This window comes from Chrysemys picta, chromosome 5 (genome assembly GCF_011386835.1).
Source record: "Chrysemys picta bellii isolate R12L10 chromosome 5, ASM1138683v2, whole genome shotgun sequence".
In the NCBI taxonomy this organism is placed as follows: Eukaryota; Metazoa; Chordata; order Testudines; family Emydidae; genus Chrysemys; species Chrysemys picta.
Window position 1 is genome coordinate 52,974,362 of NC_088795.1, and position 23,245 is coordinate 52,997,606.

The window sequence follows — 23,245 nt, forward strand, 5'->3', positions numbered from 1 at the left end:
AGTCCTTAGGTTAGAGAAGCAAAGGTTAATAGGTAATCCATATTGGCTAAAGTGAGGGCTCCCACAAGCCATGCTGCTGGAGGAACCATCTTGGTTTCCTTTCTCGGTCTCACTTTGTTCTTTTTGTCTTAGCTCCAGGTAAGAGACCTGTGCCTCACTGTCTCTCTCTGTGTGCGTCTGCCTGCCTGCACTGTAACAGAACATCTGTGGCTGGCCCAGGTCACCTGATTCTGCCTCCCAGGGCTCAGGCCGCCAGCCTGAGCTCAAACATCTACACTGCAATTTTACAACCCTGAAGCCTGAGCCATGCCCATGAATCAGCTGACCGGGCCTACCACTGGTGTTCTATTTCAGTGTAGACATACTTTGAGACAATTGCCAGTCACCACCTCCTCCATCCATTGTTCTCTGGCTGTAAAACCATGTTAAGTTCACACGTTCTGCCTGCTGGAAGCCTCCCATGAATGTGTGTCAGTTGTTCAATCTTTGAGGTTTCCATGGTCTCTGCAGGGTCTTCCATGCCTATGGGTTGGTTCCAGCCAATCGTTAAACAAATCATTAATATCACTCCAGACAGCTATGTAACAAGACACCTGCTTTGCCCCAGGAGCAACATTTTAAACCCTTCTGCACCCATTGTTAACAATGCCAGAGTGAAAGGTACAATCATACAGATAGTTCATAAACATATTAGACAATTCCCACTTCTGTCACAACATACACAAGAATACGTGCAAGTGGCAAAAACAAATTCCACACCATGCACATTGAGGGCAAACAGACACAGAAACTTTGACATTTAGTAAATGTACAACCAAGAATAGACCCAACCTAAGAGCTTGGCTTTGCATACAATTCAGCTTCCCATCCCCAGGTCAAGTGGTGGTAAGAGTAAATCCAGTTCAAACATGTAATTATGAGTTCTGGGAAAGGAAAATAGAAATCTATGGGCATGATGCAAAGTCCAATGAAGTCAAGAGAAAGACAGCCACTGACTTAAATGGGCTGTGGATCAGGCTCTGTGTGTGGAATTTACACATTCCATGGATTTCAGATTCCCCCATACATTTTATCCCTGCCTTTTTACCCCACAATTGTTTTAATTTTTAAGTCAAATGGAGCTACTGTACACTGAACTTACATCATCTGAAGTTTCTAGCCCTTCTGGTTATAAAAAACCTTCCAGATAAGGCCCAATACATCAGTACTTAACAGTAGCCAGACAACCTCAAACAGCAGCTCTAACAGATGAGTGAACTCCCCCAATTTAAGAGGATGTTAACTCTGAACCCTACTAAACTAGCCTCTGGGAACACAATGGAGCTGTGCTGCCATGAAGCCATGCTGCCATGAAGCCAGTCCAACAGTAATAATGCCAATTTAACATTGTTGGAAGTTTGACATCGTTGGTTATGCAAGCTATTATCATGGCCCCAATTCAATCAAATTCCTTTATTAAATCTGAAGGCCAAATGGTATTTGTACCTTGCACTGAACAAGTCTAAAAGCCTAAATAATAAGCAATTACACCCACATAGTAACACACATTCATAATCATTCTCATGAAAGGATCAGTTCCAGGGATAACCCTCTCCTCTTGGCTTGCTCCAGTATGACCAGATAGGTTCTGAGAATACCCCTCACAAGCCGTATACACTAACAAATAAGTGATGTCATAATGACCATTACAATCTTAGCAAAAACCAGATTTTGGCCAGGTTGGGGTTGACCCCTTTCCTGGTCTTGGCTAAAACAAAATATGGCAATTGGGTCTTGCTTCAACATTAGTATGTTGGGGCATCACAATCCTCCTTTCCTGTTCAAACTAGGTAGAACCAGTCTTAAGAAAAGAGTCCTAATTATCATCAGCCACAATTTGAGTTCAGCATTTTTACAATTTATCTTGCCAATTGCATTATTACCTTATATTTTCAAAGCCCTTCCCATGGCTGCTAAAACATCTTTATTTCACTTAAAGGAAAGTGTTTTGTTATTTAAGAAGCTATGCTAATTTAACCCTTTATGTACCCGTCTAATCCTACTAATGTAAACGTTAGTAACTATTTAATTGTGGATTTGCTTACCAGAACCGTCCAGCTCATATGCTTAGTGCTTATCCACTGAGCCATTCTTTTGAAAGAACATCCCCCTGAAAGAAAGCTGCAGGATTTCAAAACGTAACTGCTTTAAAATCAAATATTTGATTTAACATTAACATTATTTTATTTTTGTCCTCAGCTAGAACCTCCTCCCTTTAAAGGAGGAATCCCCATTGAGGCGGGGAGGGCAACCCCAGTGCCCTGGAAAATATTGAAACTATTTGCCCTAGTTGTTTTAGGGCGCTTAATCCCCATTAAGGCTAACAGAAATTAGCAAGAAAGATCTATTATTTCATCTAGTCCATTCCTTGCCAACAGAAGACTGCTCTCTGATGTAAGTTTTCCCAGTTTTGTCTAGTCTCAAGCAATGGGACAGCCACAATTAAGTGGACTTATCTCAGATCATACAATTAGAAATTTCCCTCTGATATTCTGCCTCAAAATTCCCTTTAATACAATTCCATTATTAAAAAGAACAGGAGTACTTGTGGCACCTTAGAGACTAACAAATTTATTAGAGCATAAGCTTTCGTGGACTACAGCCCACTTCTTCGGATGCATAGTGGGCTGTAGTCCACGAAAGCTTATGCTCTAATAAATTTGTTAGTCTCTAAGGTGCCACAAGTACTCCTGTGCTTTTTGCGGATACAGACTAACACGGCTGCTACTCTAAAAATTCCATTATTGTTATTTTTACCCCTAAACAATTCCTCTCCCTTAGTGTTTACTCCTACAGACAACCATAGGCAGTTGTCATGTCATCCCTTAGTCCATGTCTATACTGCAGTGGCTACAACAGCTGTGCCGCTGTAATATAGACGCTTCCTACATTCCCAGAAAGGATTTTTCCTTCAATATAGTTAATCCCACTCCAAGAATTCTTCCTTCAACCTACCTGCTCCCACAGTGAGGAGTAGGTCAATCTAACTATCTGAGCCTCACACCAGGGCACTACATTTTTCACACCCCTAATCCATGAGTCAGGTCAATCTAATTTTTAGGTGGAGACCAGCCTGCCTAATTAGTCTGCATTTAGCTGAGTTGTTCAGCAAGAGCCAGAAACGAATCCTAGGGCTGTTACAATACCCTCCCTCCCCACAAGTCCCCCACTTCCTAGGGAGGTTGTTTTTGCTCTCTGTCCACCAGCTTCTCCTAGAAGTCTGAAGTACACAATTTTCAATTTTTCACTAAAAGGATTCAGCATTTTTTACCCAGCTTCACTTCTTGGTTACTTGATGTAAATCAGCTGACTCCTAAATGCAGCACTTGTTAGTAGAGCACCACCTGACTATTCAAGTATGAAAACAATTTTCAGGTCAAGGAAACAAGAACTGGCTAAGCAGTCACTGCTCATTTAAAAGGGAAAAATAAAAGTTGCTCTGTTTTCTTCTTAAGGTGTGTCTTGGAAAAGCATTTTCACTCCCTGCCCCCAACCTGCTTCTTTGTCTGTAGCTCTCTCTCTCTCTCTCTCTCTCTCTCTCTCTCTCTGACACAGTACCTTGGCTGCACAGGAGACGGAAGCTGCTGGGAACATGGCCGGCGATTTAATTTTGCTTGCTGCAGTATCCCTTCTTTCAGCCTGCCAGCAAAGTAAGGCCTGTGGGGTTTTGTGGCTGGGGCTGAGGGATGGTTTCCCTAGATCCTAGAACACTGGAGATAATTTATACTAAGCTAGTTTTCTTGTCACTTGTGCATCTGAGAATTCATAAAAAAGTTGCCCCCAACTGGAGCATTAGGTCCCCCTTCTCTGTCCTCTGAAGAGGATGTGGTACAGAGAGATGGATTATCTTGCAGTGGGGAGAGGGGAGGGATTTACAATTTTTCCCTTTTCTGTTTTCTTTGTAGATTTTTGGGATTGTTAAACTGTTGCTAGAGTTTGTAAGCTGATGCAGACTCACTCTTCAGCTATGTTCTGCGCTGGCTTTGGTTTTTTTAGACACTTAGCTCGAATCCTCAAAAGTGTCAACTCCTAGAATCACATTCATGAAGCCTTGAACGAAAAGCGCTTTTAAAAACTCTCCCCCCAAGCAGATGGCAAGGTATTGAATATCAGAAAGGAAAAATGACAAAACTTAAGTTACATAGAAGGCACTTGCAGCATGTGGATGTTCCATAATATACTCTCATCAGGGGTTCCTAAATCTATAGATTTATTTTATCCACTGTGGAAATGCGTCTTAGATTCACATACTGTATGTGGCTTTCCCACCACTTTGCAAACTACAGCTATAGTAGATAAATGGAACTAGAGAAAAAAGAACGACAATAGTGTAATTAGACATGGTACAGTGACAGCATTCTCAACACTAGCAATTGTTTTCCTTCAGATAATATGGTTGTGTCTACACCAAGGCATGGGATATGTATGCTGTATGGGTTGAAGGAGGACATAAGCATGAGATAAGGAGCAGAGGTTCAAGTTTACAGCTTTGTCAGTACTTGTAAGCAGACTGCTTTGTCTGCAGTAATGCCAACTCTTTATATTTCGTGTTTTCTTAAAGCCCCAGTTTCTGGATCATGTCATTCGTTTAAAAAAACAAAAGTTTATAATTTGGGGAGAAAAATCTTAAAAATGTGAACCCTCAAGATTAAATAACCAGAAACCAGATAAAAAGAACCCAACATTTAAAAAAAAAATCTCATAACTTGAGGGGGGGCCTGGCTCGTGAGTTTTGAATGTTTGAAGTTGGCAACACTGCTTTCATTCTTGAGTTGTGTGTGCCAGATGTGCCTCTCCTGAACAACCTACGTGGCTCTTAGCACAGCGTTTATCTCCTGTGACAATATTTACCATGAAAAGCTCAGCCTGCTGCAAGGGCTGCTGCACTTTACACTGTTTAAAGTGAAAACAGGAAGAAATGTGACAAGGATGGGCAAAGAGCCACTGCCGGAAAAGTGAATACATTCTGAAAACTCTAAAACATAGGTGCTACTTCTACCCTAGAAATGCTACAGTGGCACAGTTGCAGCACTGCAAGTGTGCTGCTAGAACACCATTTTGTAGCCACCACAGCAACAGAAGAGATTTCCCCCCCCCTCACTGTAGTAAATCCCCACCCTTCAACAAGCGATAACTAGGTCGACAGAAGAATCATGTTGACCTGGTAGTGTCTATACAGGGGCTTAGGTCAGTAAAACTGTATCATCCGATCACACAGGGCGATTTGTCACAGCCCTGAGGGTGCGGTTAGGTCAACCTAACTTTATAATAGAGTCCCTCCCAGAGACGGTGAGGTTAATCAGAAAATCCAGCCCTGCCCAAGCCTCTTCTCTTCCTTGCATTCTGTTAAAGTGGCAGTGTAAGAACCTGTTACAACCAGTTCTGGTAGTGGGAGCAGCCCATTGTCTGACAGCTATCAGCACAAGACACCTAGCTATTAAACATCTAGTGGCTTGTCTGCGCTCCCATTTATTCCACTACATGTACAGTTCTGTGCTGGGAGTGAACAACTAGGCAATAAGACCCCTCTGCAGCAGTGCTGGAAGCTATGCTTCACCTTACAACAGCTAGAGGCATGGTAAGACAAGCTTTCAGCCTCCCAGAATCACCTGGGTATTCAAGGAACCAGGCCAGGCCATGGATTAAGCCAAGCAAAAAGTGGTCTGTGATGGAATGAACAAGCAGAAACCTTGCACTAAGTGGGTTTCCACCAACGACTTAGTTTTTAAGACTTGCTGCAGGAGAGGGAAGGGGAGGTTTTACAGACCCATTAGAAAAGCTAGTAGGTCTCCAGGCTGAAGTAGTGTGAATTTGAGTTATGGCTGCTTGGAGAGGATTCTGTAGAGAGGATAGACACTGTCCCCTGTTCCGTGTTTTAAGTGACATCCCTTATTTGGCGCCTAATATCCTTTTATCTGCATGCAATCAGGTGCTACTATGAGGTACCTGATTTGATACAAAGTATGTTTTCAAATCAAGACTAGTTTAACACCATTGACTGATACAAATGTCTTTTATGCTGTGCATGATTTTTGCACCATGAATAAGACATCCGAGGGTGTTGTCCCTTGAAAATAAGCTTTGTGCTAGATTTTCATAGCAAGGAGACTGTCTTGGTAAATGTGACTGCCAGCTGAAATCAGAAAAAGACCAACTCAAGCACACTTCTCAGCTGCCTCGGATGTGACTGGAGTCCAGTGGTTGAAGTCAATTGGATTTGTGCTGGATTGTAATCCAAGAGGTTAAACTAGGGAATACATAACTGCTTTCATTTCTATTTGCTGGCGAAGAGTTAAGATGCAATTGGTGAAAAAAAATTCTGGTAACTTGTTCCACCGCAGCTGAGGCATCATGTCACCTATTGTATAATTCAAAGCATCTAGACTCATCTTCTCTTTTAAGAAGAAAGAAGCGATGTAAATTCCCCAGTAAAAAAAATTGTTACAACTAGTTTTCAAAGGGAAAAGCAACTTCCTGTCTGCAAAAGGTACCAAGCTATGAAAATTGTAGTTGGGTAGGTATAAAGTTTAGATTACAATCAATGGGCATATAAAACCCAATCTCACAATCCTGAGGTAGACAAAGATCCCACTGATTTTGGTGGAAGCTTTTCCCAATTAAGGGACTGTAGGAATGGGCCCATTGTCAGTGCAGTATGATCACAAGTTTCTGTATTTTTGCCCATGGTGAGCCAAATTCACCCTTGTATAACTTCACTGAAGCCTCCTAAACCCAACAATGACTAGAGGCTTGTTAAGCCAACAGTGGCAAGTGTACACTGTATTACAGCTAAGGCCTTGTCTGTACTAGAGCACATTTCAGTTGGTTGTACTGCACCAGTTGAGGCACAAAATTCCACGCTAGCCCCCCTAAATAGGTTGAGATTTTCCCCTGAGTCCATACTAAGGTTGTTCTAGACCAATTTGGATATGATGGGCTGCTCAGCTGGCCAGCTTCCTTTATTTCATCAGCTGAGAATCCTGTCCCAGCCTGATAATGCCCCCATGGCTCAAAGTACAGCCTGGGGACCAACCAGCTATGGTTTGCTGGCTGCAGATGTTGGTCCAATGAAACATGTGATTTGTCAAATTGGCCCTTGCAGCTGGTGAACTAAGTAGGGCTTGGTGGTTCTAAGTGGCAGCAAGAGGAAGGGAGCATTTTGAGTGGGTGATAAGGGAAGGGCCAGAGGGAGACCTAGTGAAAATTCCCCCCCCCCCCTGAAATATTTCAAAAGGTGACCATCTTGTCCCCCTGAGCACAGTTACCCTGAAATATGCTCCTCAACCTCCTAATGCCACCCTCCCCCTCTAAAAGAATTCTGTGGCAGTGAATCGGTCATCAGCTACACTGTAAATGAAGGAGCATTAATGGAGGCAGAGAGGCCTTTCTAGCGGGGAATCCTGTGCAAGGTCTGGCAAACCTGCCTTACAGTGAGACAAGAAGTTCAGTCTAGTTAGTTTATCCAGAAGAAGGTTACGGGATGATTTGATCATAACTATAATTAAGGATACAATTTGCTCCCAGATTCTGTGACTTTAACAGATCTCCATGGACTTCTTTGGCTTCAGCTTCAGCCCCCGGGCTCTGGCTTCCGTGATTTACCATCCATTGCCCCTGCCTTTTACTAAAACTACCTGTGACAAAATCTTAACTTTATCTAGAATTACCTACATGGAGAGGAGATTTCGGATTGTAGAGGGCTCTAGTCTAGCAGACAAATAAAATCCAATGGCTGGAAGTTGAAGCTAGACAAATTCAATCTGAAAATAAGGTGCTCATTTTTTAACAGTGAGGATAGTTAACCATTGGAATAATTTACCAAGGTCTGTGGTGGATTTTTCCAATCACTTGTAGTCCCCTTGAAGATTATCAGACCAACAGTATCAGGTCACTCCTGAACCAGAGCCTCCTGCAGAACACCATGTTGTCCTGTCCTGTGGTCACTATAAAATAAATAAATCAGATTTGCTTTTCTACATGTTTAATTTTGTATCAAGTATGACCTGGCCATCTCCATCAAAATCGGACAAACGTTTTAAATAAGATTCATGTTTCTGAGCTGAAGGTGGCAATGAAAATAGATTTTAGATACACACAGGAATAGAGATTATAGAAATACTGGTCACAGCTCCTTAGTTAAGACTTTTGCACTTACAGCAGGTATTTAGCCTATTTGTAGTAATAATCCACCTCTTATATAATACTGCTTAGCTCATGTATAGCACTTCAGCAGTGGATCTCAAAGTGCTGTACAAAAGAGGGAAGTAGAACTCATTTTACAGCTGTTATAACGATAAAGGGAAGGGTAACAGCTGTCCTGTGTACAGTACTATAAAATCCCTCCTGGCCAGAGACTCCAAAATCCTTTTCCCTGTAAAGGGTTAAGAAGCTCAGGTAACCTGGCTGACATCTGACCTAAAGGACCAATAAGGGGACAAGATACTTTCAAATCTGGGGGGGGGGGGGGGGGAAAGGCTTTTGTTCGTGTTCTTTGTTGGGGAGTGAGTTCGTTCTCGGGACTGAGAGGGACCAGACATCAATCCAGGTTCTCCACATCTTTCTAAACAAGTCTCTCCTATTTCAAACTTGTAAGTAAATAGCCAGGCAAGGCGTGTTAGTTTTCCTTTGTTTTTTCAACTTGTAAATGTACCTTTTACTAGAGTGTTTATCTTTGTTTGCTGTACTTTGAACCTGAGACTAGAGGGGAGTCCTCTGGGCTCTTTAAGTTTGATTACCCTGTAAGGTTAATTTCTATACTGATTTTACAGAGATGATTTTTACTTTTTTCTTTAATTAAAAACCTTCTTTTTAAGAACCTGATTGATTTTTTCTTGTTTAAGATCCAAGGGGTTTGGATCTTGATTCACCAGGAGTTGGTGGGAGGAAGGAGGGGAATGGTTAATTTCTCCTTGTTTTAGATCCAAGGGGGTTGGATCTTGATTCACCAGGAGTTGGTGGGAGGAAGGAGGGGAATGGTTAATTTCTCCTTGTTTTAGATCCAAGGGGGTTGGATCTGTATTCACCAGGAGTTGGTGGGAGGAAGGAGGGGAATGGTTAATTTCTCCTTGTTTTAGATCCAAGGGGGTTGGATCTGTATTCACCAGGAGTTGGTGGGAGGAAGGAGGGGAATGGTTAATTTCTCCTTGTTTTAAGATCCAAGGGTTTTGGATCTGTATTCACCAGGAAATTGGTGAAGGTCTCTCAAGGCTACCCAGGGGAGGAAATTAGCCTTGGGATGGTGGCAGCAGACCAGAGCTAAGCTGGTAGTTAAGCTTAGAAGTTTTCATGCAGGCCCCTACATTTGTACCCTAAAGTTCAAAGTGGGGATACAGCCTTGACAACAGCTGAGGCAACTGAGGCACAGAGAGTTGAAGTGGCTTGCCCAAGATCACCCTTTAGCACAGCCAGGCATAAAACCCAGGTCTGAGTCTTAGCTCAGTGTGCTATCCCCAGGGCCACACAAAGGGTATGTCTGAATGATACCTGGGAGCATGCTTCCTGGTATGGGTAGACAGACACATGCAACCTCTGCTTGAGCTAGTGTGCTAAAAATAACAGCTGGGTGGCGGGCTGCCTGCATATATATCCTGGGAGTCTAGTCAGGTTTGTACTCAGGTGGCTAGCCTGAGCTCAGCCCATGTTACTCCTGGCTTGGCTATGCTGCTATTTTTAGCATGCTAGCTGGAGCAGAGCTAGCCCACGTCTGTAGCCCTGCACTGGGAAGCACACAGTTGAAATCCATGCAGACTAGGGTGACCAGATGTCCCGATTTTATAGGGAAAGTCCTGATATTTGGGGCTTTCTTATATAGGCTTCTATTACCCCCACCCCCATCCTGATTTTTCATACTTGCTATCTCAGATTCTTTTTCTCCTTCTCTGCTGAAATCAGCTAGTCCGCTAGCTAATTAACCAACCACTCAGTTAAGTGCAAACCTCAACCCTCTGCCTCAGCCAGGAGCCCACTCCTGCACCCTGAACCCCTTTCTGGTCTCACCGCAGCTGGAGCTCCCATCCCCTCCCACGCCCCAATCCTCTGCCCTAGCCGGAGTCCCCTCCTTCACCCCAAACCCCTCACCCCAGAGCCCACACCCTCAGATGGAGCCCTCACTCCTCCCACACCCCAACCCCTTGCCCCGGCCCAGTGAAAATGAGCAAGTCAGCGAGGGTGGGGGAGAGCGAGCACTGGAGGGAGGGGAGATGGGGGGAGCAGGGCAAAGGTGTTTGGTTTTCTGCAGTTAGGAAGTTGGCAACCCTAGGTACATGTTCTTTTGTAAAGCAGCTGCCCTGACTACTTGCCCTCATGAAGTCTGAGTCTAGCAACAGGGAACCTATTGAGCATACCCAAAACTACCACACCCAATTCCAGAAACTTCCGGATGTCTAGTGCTAATTGTGCATCTGCCTAGCAACAATGAACCAGACCCAACTCATTCCTACCCCTGCCCCCCTAGATCTCATATTGGGTTCTGGGAAGTGGGCAGGCCACCTAGATCTGTTAAAGAGATCTCTCGCTATTAGGTAGGTGGGCTACCCATGCAGGGGTGTCATATGGAGCAGGAGCCAGCCATCCTCAACATCATGCTTTGCCAGAGGAGGAACAGGATATTAAGTGTGTAGACAGTTTTAGCTACGGAATTCTCTTGCTTTGGGGGGCATTCAGCACATAAGTGTAAAGTTGCTGAAGTTGGGTTTTGTAATAAGGTTCAGATCACCTTTGCAGTCAGTATGTGAATTTTTATAGGGGAAGCTAGCGGAGCTGCAAGAGGTTTTGGTCCTTTTTATTCCAATTTAAAGTAAAACTGGAGGAATGAGGATTTCCATTTGAAAAATTGAGATTTGTAGATGATTTACAGGGCCTGCTGCTTTTCTGAAAAAATAAAAACTCTTTAATCCTTGATCCATTACTTTTACTTGCAGGTTGTTTTGCCTGGCTGGTAGGAAAATCAAGAAAGCAGCACAAGATCATGCCCCCAGAAGTCACCGGAACCCCAGAATTTGACAGAATATTCCGTGCACAGTAAGTTCTAAGGTCATTAAAAGGGTGGCAATGAGAAACTTCTTATTCATTTAATTAATTGGACACTACAGAAGTCTAATTTAGCCATTCAAGTGTGAAGTGATTTTTTTTTTTTAGGGCATTTCTGATCTTCTACTATGTGCTATGAGGATAGATCTTAACTCTCAGTGACCTCTTTCTTACAAGATATGGCTGTAACAATTGTGGGCATCTCCACAGAACAGCATTTGCTAAGACTTTGCACTAACCTGAGACCTTGCATGACCAAGGGCTTCTGTCCATCACTTGTTAGTGTTTGGGTCTCCTCGTAAGAGTAATTGCATTGCACATTCATTCCATGTTCACTGGGCCAGATTCTCCCAGGTACACTGGTCTTCAACTCCTGGTTTACACTGAAAAGAGATTCAGTCATTATGTGTCTCTACAAACTATATGGAGAGGTTCCATGTACTTTTTCTTTCTAGTTTAACATACCTCAGATCACAAACTCAATATTTATTAGGCTTAGAAATCTTTGTGCTCAAATATTCAAAGGAATTTTTAATCTTCCACAACGGTATGCAAAAGCAATTTCAGTCCAGAAGAAAAGGGGATCACAGAAAGTTCCATCAGACAATACACTATGGCTACTCAACACATATAGAGAAATGGAATAACAGATCAGAGCTATTTAATGTGAAGGTGCTGGTCAAAACTTCACACTTAAGGCTGCTTTGGGTTTATTTTAAGCAGGGTTTTGACCTTTGTTTTTAATGAAGATTACAAAATATATTCCCCAAATTTATAGCATGTGTGATGAAAGACTGAATTTTCTGAGAATATACAAATAAATTGGCTAATTAGTTTGAGTTTAAAAAATTAATGAGCATTTAAGCATTAACTTGTCCTGGTGAGACACCTATTTTTGTATCCTTTTAGCTAAAAAAATCAATAGTTGTCACAAGTACCAAACTACACACCTACATAAAAGTGTCTCAGACATAGGCCAAACCATTCAGCAATTATTGTTGAATAGAGTACACTGGATATACAGTCAACCCACTTAGTTCACTCACTGTGAAGCTTAATTAAAGCTTCAACTGTCACATCGTTTAGCTTCCAGCTTTTTATTTAGGTTTGGTTGGTTTAACATAGAAACTGTCATACTGGATCTATCTGGTGGTTCATCTAGTCAAGGAACTTTTCTCATAGTGGCGAATACCAGATGCATCAAGGGAAGGTGATCCAAAGTGGATCAGTGGACAATTGTGGAATAACCTGCCCACGGTGGGAATGTTTTCCCAGAGCAGTGGTTCTCAAACTTTTTCTTCGCGGACCGCTTGAAAATTGCTGTTTGTACTATTAGCTAACTATTGTAAAGCACTTTGGATAAAAGCACTATATTAAAAAAACAAAACACATTTTTTGTTCTACAAATAAAAGCTCACAACTCATTTTAATATCAGTAGTCTTACCTTTCTAATGTGATGGATGTGCCCTCTCCCCCCCCGCTGTGGCAGCCCCCAAGCTGGGGCTGAGAAGGAGGGGAGGGGGATCTTTCCCCAGCAGCTGCAGTCCTGGAGCTGGGGAAAGTCACCACTTTCTCTGGCTGCCACAGCCCTGCACATCCCAATTTCCCCCACCCCACTGCCCCCTCCCACCTATCCCCTATTACCTCCAAGGCCACCATCTCACCTTACATGAGGGTCTTCTCCAGGGTCCAGGCACCTAATTAGTGGAGCCACGCCTGCACGGCTCCACTAATTAGGTAGATGGCCCTTCATTCTCTTATGTGCAGCCACCCAGGCACGCACCTAAGAGGGAACTATCTGTGGACCATCTGAATGGACCTTGCAGACCACCACAGTCAGAGAACCTCTGTCCTAGACCATTTCATTTAGTAATTGGCTTATGCCCTGAAGTGTGACATTTTATGTGCAATGTAAGGATTATTTTAAAGCGATCCTCTCTAATGTAACTAACATTACTGGATAATAAAAATATCCAGTTATAGAAAGTTGCCTTAAATAAAAAAGAAATACTAAAATTTTGAATATGAGCAAAGGAAAAGAAAAAAACAAAGTGGTATCAGGTACAACTTTTAAAGTTGTGTTTTCAGGCCATTACTGTTGTAATCATTTAGAAGTTCTATCATGTGCTTGTCATGCTTGATACTATAGCCATAGGGATATTCAGACCAAGGCCTATTATTTCAGTCACAATGATAGGAACAGAACTGTACATATTTGTAAAGAGACAAGAGTGAGATTTTTCAAAAGTGCTCATTATTGACCAACCTCTGCTCCCATCAAAGCCAATGGCATGGACTTCACTGGGAACAGCATTTGGCCAAAGCTGAGAGCTTTTGAAACTCCCACCCATTTTTTTTCTTGCTCAGGTAACCTATTAATTTATTCCATAGACAAAACGGTGTTGAGTTTTATCCAATCTTCCTGGTTGCTCTCTGGATTGCAGGCTGTTTTTTCAATCAAGGTAAATACAATTGTTGTTTTATTTTGGCCTAAACAATGTTTTATCAGCTATAATATTTTCCTTTGTACCCCGAGGTTAATTCAATGTCCTTTTATTGGCTTTAAATGTGTTACCTCTTTATGTCACTGAGTGCCCCTTGTTCCTGTGTTATGAGGAAGAGTAAATAGGCTCTGGAATGGTCTTGGTATTTTACATGTCTCTGTTCTACCAACTTTTACTCATTGCAAACTAAGGATGCGAACCTTGATGTATTTACCATCGACTTCTTTAGGCCAGACCAATATGTGAGAACTTCCCAGTAGGAACCCAAAATATGCATCCAAGGGCAAAAATTTAGCATAAATAGTCTTTTCTCTTTTTCACATACGTAATCCCCTCCTAACACGTAATGCCACTAGTAAGTATGGTAAATTATTATTAATATTTCAAAGGAGTGTTCAGAAGGTAAATTTGTTAATCTGTATAAAAACCTGTGTTGTACATTGTTAATGAGAACAATAGTTTTCATTATGCTTCTCCAGAGAGAAAATAAGCCTCCTCCACATAGTCAAATGCACTCCCCCTACCCCAGAAAGGTAAAACACTCTCTCCCTTTTTCAGTATTTAAGCTCATTTTCTCCATTCATTTCAGAAAGTAAAGTTCTCATTTCCCCCTCCAGCTGAGAACCTGATTCTGATGGGGTTGCTCACCACCAGGATGGCGCCTCCTTTTGGTCGTTCTGGGGAAGAGCATGCGAGGTTGACACCTCTTCCCATGGTTGCATGCAGTCCTCCGCCTCTCTCTGGGTCTGCATCCCGCTTTCACTTCATGAGCTGCTGCTGCCTCTTTGGCATCCCGGAAGGGGGAACACATGGAATGATTGTAACTCAGCCCTACAGCTAAAGTCTTCCTTCAGCAGTTCTAGATAGTCTACTCATTCATGCCTTGTAGTGCCATTCCCCGCATCTGGCAGGGGAACATGGGCCTGCCCTCTACTCCAAGTTCCTGGTTTCCCCCTTTTCCTGGTTTGCCAGCCCAAAGACACCTCTCTTCTCTCAGGGAGTGACTGCAGACTTTCCCAGCAGCCCCCTTCTACTGCCAATTTTCTGCCTTTATAGTCTCAACCCAGCTCATTCCTCCTCAGCTGGGCGTCTTCATTCAGTCAGAGGATTGCTTAGCCACCTCATTCCTCTCCATTGAAGGCTGTTAGATTAATTAGCCCCATTTTCAGCCTGCATTAATGCTTTCAGAGAAAGTGTGGGATGAACAGCCATCACACTGATACATGGAATGATTCTTGTAATAGGAAATGCAATGTGATTCTGACTCATCCCCCAATTGTTCTCCTACAAATACAACAGGATCAGGGAAGTAAAATCTGCTGCAAGGGGAAAAATAGATATATAGAGATATATAGATATAAGAGCGAGGGGAATTACAGTGGTGTGAATGAAAACTAGATGTGCCTGGTTCTTACCCTCTGATGTCTGCTGGACAAAGTCAGACCACAATTAATTTATTTATGTATATATAAATAAAATCATAGGCACAAGGGGTTGCACAGGCAATTCTTAACTTTTGAGTACTTGACTTAAAACATTATGGTAGTGAAGTCAAGCACTCAAAAAAGTTAAGAAATGCTAGAAATAAGGTTGCCTGTGCAACCCCTTGTGCCTATGCATTATGATGCAGTCTTTCATGATATCATCACACACTCATTTTCCCACATGACCCCCTGCCTCATTCAGTGCACGGACTGGATGATGCTCACTTATTGATCAGGTATTCAATATTTTGTTTTCTCCTCACTGTTAAAGGTGTGCCTCAACTCTAGTGCGTGCCTAGTGTGGACAGCATCTTCAGTGAATTTAGCTGCTAAAATCTAAGGAATCTCTGCAGAGCATATATGAACTTCAGTTTTTCAAGGGCTTATTATGTGGCCAGATACTAGTAGATTTTCACAAGTATGGCAAAAGGCACATCCCTGGTACAAAAGCCACCCCCACAATGCCAAATTTTATGTCATTGCTTGAAAGCATGGAGTGTGCTAGACATTATTAAAGAAAAAGTCACCAGAATTTTTTTAGCATCAGCAAAACATATTTATGCCTAGCCTTATTCTTGGAAACAACCACCATTTTGGCTGAAATTTTCCTCAAAAAGTTCTGTCAGAGACAAACACTTGACAGAGAAAATTTTAGCCCAAATGTTTAAGTTGGTCATAGTTGTAAGCAACCAAAAATAGAGCCATATAATAGGAAGTGTCGGGCAACCTTAATAATAGGATGTGATATCAATCTTGCCTGTAACAGATACAGTTTTAAAAATCAGATTGAAAAGCTCTAGACTAGAAGGGCCTCACAGAATTTAGGGTTAAAGTCCATTTTGACAGCCTAAGTGAAATGGGATTATTGATGCCCACTTTATCTCTGGGGAGACAGAGCCACCACATGCCATCTGGTAACTTTTGCTCAAGAGATCCAAAACTGAGTGCATTAAGGCAGCCAAGCTTGTCAGAACGCATACTTGAATATGATAATAGCTACAATCGTACTTTGCCTTGTATGGTGCCTTGCATCAAAAGATCTCAAAGCACTATACAAACAGGAAGCCCCACACCTCCCCTGTGAGGCAGAAAAGTATTAACCGTGTTTCACAGCCTGGGAAACAGGGGCCCAAACTGCTCATGGCTTGACCTTGACTTCAGTGGGATTGTGAATGTTTGCCATTCTAAGGCCATGTCTACACTCGAACAGTTGTGCAACAGCATGAGCGCTATTGTAGATGTGGCCTACACATGCTCAGGCATTTTCAGCACGGTGTCATGAAAAATCTATTTGGGTTTTTGCAGATCTTCAGATTTACTCTGTGGTTAAAGTAGATTGAAACAAGAGTGGGAACTCTGCCTGTACCAGCTGAGGAGGAGAAGGGGAGCAAGCCAGGGAGAGAAGGAGAACCCCCTTTTTCTTTTAGCAGAAGAGGGAGGGCTGCACCCCTTCTTACTTTAACCCCTGTATTTAACACTGCTGAGAACAGGGAGTTGAAAAGACCCTGTCTACATTAGCACTTACAACAGTATTGTCAGCACAGGGGAAACTGCACCAGTGCTGGAAAGGGGGATTCAGAATTGGAACTGAGCAAATAATTGATTTTTCAGTTTGGTGATCAAAACAGAAATTCAAGGAGAAAAAACTTGTTTTGGGTCAAAACATTTTCTTCCAACCTGAAATGAATGTTTTCCCTTCATTTTAAAAAGTGTTTCATATTCAGGTTTCTTTTACCCTCCCCCCCTCTTAAAAAAATACATCCAGCTAACTTTTGACATCATCTTTTGAAACAAAAACATGTAAATGTTTAAATTTAGAAAATGTTTAAACAAAAATTGACTTTTCGGGGTTTTTTTTTTGGGGGGGGGGGAGAACTATTCTTCAGATTCGACCCAAATTTACATTGTTTTGGTTAACCCAAAGCCGCATTTTTTGGGGGCAAATAAACAATCTGAAAAATTTTGCCCACTTCTATTCAGAATGTGTTCATGTGGGCCAGGCTCAGACTCATAGACTTTAAGGTCAGAAGGGACCATTATGATCATCTGGTCTGACCCCCTGCATGCTGCAGGCCACAAAACCGTCCCTACCCTTCCCTTGACTCTGCTGATGAAGTCCCCAAATCCTGTGTCTTGGTGACTTCAATTGGCAGAGAACCCTCCTGCTAGTGATCCCTGCCCCATGCTGTGGAGGAAGGCGAAAAACCTCCAGGGCCTCAGCCAATCTACCCTGGAGGAAAATTCCTTCCCAACCCCAAATATGGCGATCAGTAAGACCCCGAGCATGTAGGTAAGAGTCTCCAGCCTGACCCTTGTTAGCCATTATACTATTTACCTGCTATTGCTCGGTATTCCTCAGCTAATATGTTTTACCATTAAACCATTCCCTCCATAAACTTATCTAATTTAATCTTAAAACCAGACAGTTCCCAGTCACTCAGCCAGTCTGGTGCCACTGTCCAGGAATCTCCTAGTAATGATGGCATTGGCTCCATTTGGAGCTAGATCTTTTGTGACTGCTTCTGTTAAAACAATACCTTTGTTCTCGTCTCTGTTTTCTTAACAACTCTTTCTTGGGCTGGTGCTCTGGCCTAGAGGAGTCAATGTGGCCGGAGAGAAGATGCATAAGTACATGTGCCATTTAGTTTCCTCCCCTTTTTGGCTTCTCTTGTCCCGGCTAATAATTTTCCCTCCATTTTTACAATCATTAAAGGTGCTAATTTCTCTTTATTTATAGGTGATAAGTGATTTCTTACAAAAAGGCACCTTCTGGAGGCTAACTTCCCTCCCCCCACAGATTCTAATCTCATTTTTGCCAATAGAAATCCAGAGTAATGCCATTTAAATCAATGGGGCCACACAATTGTATAAGTGAAATCAGAGTCAGGCCTTGGAAAAGACAGAAGTGTTTTCTAGCCAACAGCACAGCCACTTGCTGTAGTATCTCCCTTTTGAGAGGAAGGGAGAGGCATTTTAATTATTTTTCCTAGTCAGCATGCAGTAATCTCTTCTTCACTGACATCAATGTGGAATATAGTAAGTTATTTTTTTCCAAATAATTATTTCTTTAGCCTAAAAGAATAGGGGACTCTACCTGTTGCCCAGACATGCCCTGCACAGGACAATGTGACTGATTCTAGGAGGGCTGGCTAGGGTTAAATCTGAAAAACGCTGAAACAGATACTGCAGGTATTTAGTTTCCTCTGTGTAGTTCCTTGTGCTATTGCTGGCTCGTCTAGGATGGTGTAAAGGCATCCCAGAGTAATAGGGATATTACTTTTGTGACTACTGTGATTTTACTGATTTCATTACATAGGCTGATTCAGGTCTATCTTGCTGATAAAAGACTCCATAAAGTGGAGGAGTGGGGCCACACAGTTCCCTCTTCTTCAAATCATCAGGGTCTAGTCTCAAGGATCTGATTCCAGTCTCTCGACACCAGGGAATAATTCTGCTTCAATCCTTGAAATTGCACCAGTGTAAGTGAGATCAGGCCCTGAACAGCTCAGAGTGAATTGAAGAGTTATGAAACCAGTTGGTGGCACAATCCCATAGGTGGGGGACAGGGAGACTTATCAGACTTTTGACTCATTTTGCCTCTTTGAACTCTAGTTCTATTGCGGTTCAGAAGTTGTTGAACCTGTTTCTTTATCTCTTATGTACAGTGCATCATATTTAGACTCCTCTCCGTTGCTTTCTGGCTAGTTGCTACTGTAATTGATTCATCCCTTTCTCGGTTTACTCCAGAAATGTTGGACACTTCTCTTGAATTGTGAACTCTCTAAATGGGTCCCATGGTGGGGGACCGATCTACCTCTTACCTTTACAGAAGAGTAGTTCTTCCAGGTCATGGCTGAGGCCAGTGGTAAGGCAGTGAAGTGAAGCACCCCAAAGAGAGTAGGCTTATGAATTGCAGAAGAAAAAGTTTTCACAGCTTCCAGTCCATTAACTCTCCTGTACACTAATAATCAGCTAGTTAAAGGCGGGACTGGGTGGGCTTGTGGGTACAAGCCCAGAACTGGAATAGCATAAGAGATGGATTCTGGGACTAGCTCTGATATTGACTTCCATGTGACCATTGGCAAGTTATGACCTTTCTGGTCTTCAGTTCCTTCCCACTGTAAAATGGGGATAATATTTTCCCTACCTCAGAGGGATATCACATGAGCTTAATTCATTACAGTGTGTACCATTCTCTCACATCCTTCGCCTAAAGATGCTTAATAATAAATACAAAACATTATTATTATTATTATTATTAACAGCAACAAATAAAATAAGTCGATAAAAGGTCTGTTTCAGAAACAAAATGTAACTGTTTACAGCATGAGATTGAGATATCTGTCAAATGCCAAAAAACCCTGGTGCCACATAAATAAAATCAAAGCGACTAGTTCCTTCCAATCCTAATTTTTAAATTCCCCACTAACTTTCTCCCATTCATCTCTTTTTTCCTTCAGTATTGGCAGCCCTACTGGGTCTGGTGTACATGTACACCCGTCACAAATACTTCCATGGATATGCAGAGTCTGCAAAAGGAAGGTAAGGAGGACTCACCATCTGTGCTTAAGTTGAATGCTCCAGGTTGTGGTCTGAAGCTGGGCTTATTGCCAACAACTGGTAGTGAAAAGTGACTATAATTGAATGCAACATGTGTAAAGTGTCAGCAAGAGGTCTGAAATGAAAACCCTCAGGGAAGGTAGCTGGCTGCTGCAGCTGAAGCCTAGGTTAAAGTGTGAATGTGCTATTGGTCGCAAGAGACAGGAGGTTTGATGGTCTCAGTGCAATGCCTTGTGGGTGCCTACTTTGCACCACAGTGTCTAACAGGGTTGGCATATGTGCACAGAAGAGGCCCAGAAATAGAAAGCCTAGAGCTTTGCAGGCCAGGATTGCACTACATAGGGAGACTGTTGAGGCAAAGCTTGCCCAGAACCTGCCTGGCTTGTACCACTGCTAGCATTTCCTCCGTTCATTAATAGTAAAATCATTGTATTAACACATTTATTATGCAGACCACACAAAATACACAGTGGGAACGAGCACGCAAATTTGGCCTTGTAGCTAGAGGAACTTTCACCAAACACGAGATGAGGAGGCTTTAGATAAGCACAAGTTAATGAGCGTTAAGCTTACAGTGTTTAAACTACTCTTCTAAAGGCTTGAGTGTGCAGAAATGTGCAATAGCTTTGGAATCCATGCAAGATCTCTCTACCTGCCACTCCATTTCAAAATCTGGTGCTTCCACTGATTGCACGCATGTGCACTCACACAAATTGTTTCCTCTTTCATCTCAGTACCGTATTAACCCAGATAGGCTAAAGAAACTACCTCATCTATGATGCCTATTTTCTTCTAAAACTGAATACAGTCTGTAAGTAAATCAGACAAGGAAAAGACAAACTCCCCATTCCTGGAGACATTTACAGTTAGACTGGAAGGGGAGGGGGGGGGAAAGCACTTTAACACTCATTATTAGGGAACAATTCTCTAGTCCATTCCTCCGCTACTAGAGGCCTAACAAAATGTTTTCCAGATCCACTTTCTTGAATCTAACCTCCTGCCTCTTCCCTGCTCCTCAAAATACCCAGTGCCAGTTAGTAGCCCCATTTTGCAAGGCTTCCTTCCTGCCCCTAAGGAATGAGGAAGAGAGACTCCCAGATAAAATGAGACCCTAAAATTTGCCCTTTGTCAGAGATGTAATTGTCAGGATAACCCTCTGAAAAACCAGAAAGGGCCACAGCTATTAAGGAATACTCAAGGAAACAAAGGTATTGCCTGGGTCTATTATTGTACTGGGGTTTGCTCTGTTACCTGGAGGAACTCTTTTTCAGCTCTTATTTAAGCTGAGTTCAGTGCTGCTGTCAGAGGCCAGACTGGCAGCCCCGGAAAATGGAGTTATTCACAAAGGCCCACATCTTCAAGGCACCTAACGGCCATTGAGATCAATGGGAGTTAAGTGCTTAAATATCTTTGAGGATCTGAGTGAAAGGGCCTGTTTCTGCAACCCTTGCCCATGCTGATCAATCCTTACATTCAGTGGGGCTGTTCACAGAAGTACTGCTCAGTAAGGGTTGTAGAATTGGGCCCAAAACATGTACCGGACAGACAGAGGCAGTGCCAGTTTGCCCACTCTGCTAATAGATCTCAACCCGGAGATGACAGCCCTATCCGTAAGAAGGTAATTCAGTCTTCAGCTCTGACTGACAAAGGTGCCAGCTGTAATGAGGATACCTGTCCACTAGAAATTGGACTGAGACCATCCATACATTTTACATAGGCCATTGAACTATCCTCAACTGGTGATGAATTTTGGTCAGTCCCAGTCTGACCTGCATTTGAATCATTAACTTGTTATAGCTGTGAGATTATGTATCCAATTAGCAACCCCGGAGCAATCCAGTTGTAGGACACACTGTACTGTTCCAGTTCAGACTGCCAGCATCCAAATCCCTTTCTCCATCTTGCTCCTTATTGCTAGTATCCTTCTCCATTGACCACTCCTATTTGGATCCCAAAACGCTGCACAACAACGTTCTTTGAAAAATGTTTGGGGGCCCCCTACTGCATCTAGCCAATGCTTGATTTTCCAACATTTCTCAGCCCGCTCTGGGATATTTCACTCTTTTTGAGGAGTGGAAAACTGGTTTGAAAAAGAGCCAACAAAAACTTTGGCTTAAAATTTCCTTCCCATTTGCACATGAATTCTGCATTTTCTGCCATTGGTGGGAACCAGAAGTACCAAAGGACCATGAGAGCGAATGTTTTCTGGTAATTCAACAAAAGCCACCTTCAGTAAGTATTGATGATCTGTCTCAGCCAATGCTGATCTCACACAGTGCCCAGGGCTTGGGAGAGAGCTGTGATCAGGGGACCTGTGCACAGGGCTGTGAACAAGGAAGTTGAGAGTTTTAATTTCAGCTTTGACTCTGACTCTCTCTGTGAGTTTGAGCATGTCACACAATCTACCTTTGCCTCAGTTTGCCTCTCTGTAGGTAACTGGAAATAATTAGTCCCCTACTTGCCTGCCACACAGGACGCTTTGAGCCTCCCACATGTTCCCATTGCAGCTGCAAAACCCACAATTGTGTGCACAAATTAAGTGACACCACATTAACTCCCAGAGCTCGTAGCATGTGTAGTTATCGGACTTGAACATACAAACCCTAGTTTGCATGTGGTAAGGCTGCAATCTGTAAACATAAGAGGTGCCTGCACCTTTTGGGCAGTTCACCTTTTGCCCAGAGCTTGACAAGTATGCAACCCCTCCCAACACACACACACCTGCAGCAGAGCAGTACTAACCTCCCAGCTTTGTTTGCATGAAAGATTTTTCATATTTTCCTGAGAATTATGAAATTTGGTAACTGGTGACTGTCACAGCATCCACTCACCACAAGCAGTGCCTCCTGGTGGCTGTCCTGGGGATTAGCTCTTCCAATTTGCACTCTCCTTCCGATATTGTCTTCTCCCATCTTGTCTCGCTCCGCAGGCTTGCTAGCTCTCAGGTCTGCAGCTTCCTCTTCGTGGCTTGGCCCCTCCAGCCAGATCACTAAAGTTCCCCCATTCTAAGGAATTCATAGTCTTTCCAGACCTCCTGCCCTTGCCATTTCCCAGTGGCTAGTAGGGGAGCACAGGCCTGCCCTCAACACTGGGTTCCAGGCCAGGGACCCTATAACAAGCAGCCACAGTCCTACCTCTTGCAGCTGTTTCCCTGGGCTTCTTCCTACTTATCTCGCTTTCACTTCTCTGGGTTTGCCAGCTTCCAACTCCCTCCTCACCCGGAATGACTATAACCTACTTCCCTACAGCCTTTCCTAGCAGTAACCCCCCTCTCTACAGGGCGCTACCTGGCTTTATACATGCCCTGCCTGTTCCTGCACAGGTGAGCCTGTCATTACTTAGCTGCCTCCAGCCTAAGTCTCCTCTACAGTCTAATTAGCTGACTGGGCCCACCTGGCCTAATCCAGCTCTTGCAGGGCCAGTGTGGGGAGTCCATCCCATCACAGTGACATTTTTCCATTTCCACATCAGTGACTAATTCTTCATGCTGTGATCAATCCCACCCTGGAACAAATTGCAAATTGTCACATAACTACCTCAGGGGGAACATCACCATTTTCAGAGAGGAAAATTTACTAATTTTCCCAGCAAAAATCACTTTCTGGTGAAAAGATCATTTATTTTTCAAA

At 43.0% G+C, this 23,245-nt stretch overlaps 1 protein-coding gene and 1 long non-coding RNA gene across 9 annotated transcripts in view; one reads left to right on the forward strand and one right to left on the reverse strand.

Annotated features, from left to right (window-relative positions):
- MGST2 (microsomal glutathione S-transferase 2) overlaps nt 1-23,245 on the forward strand; it is a 55,687-nt gene that overhangs the window by 31,885 nt on the left and 557 nt on the right. For 6 of the 8 annotated variants that reach the window (XM_042850324.2, XM_042850321.2, XM_042850319.2 and 3 more), the window contains 3 exons: nt 10,959-11,058; nt 13,460-13,530; nt 19,517-19,598. In XM_042850324.2, coding sequence (XP_042706258.2) covers nt 10,959-11,058; nt 13,460-13,530; nt 19,517-19,598 — 253 coding nt within the window. Of the gene's footprint in view, nt 1-3,594; nt 3,690-10,958; nt 11,059-13,459; nt 13,531-19,516; nt 19,599-23,245 lie in introns of all 8 variants that reach the window. The other 2 variants (XM_065597756.1, XM_065597757.1) reach the window with 1 other exon arrangement.
- LOC135983931 (uncharacterized) lies at nt 5,146-22,958 on the reverse strand. The gene is made up of 3 exons (XR_010601791.1): nt 22,448-22,958; nt 11,307-11,450; nt 5,146-7,982 (listed from the first exon to the last, which is right to left on the reverse strand). It is a non-coding gene; the product is annotated as an uncharacterized LOC135983931 (long non-coding RNA).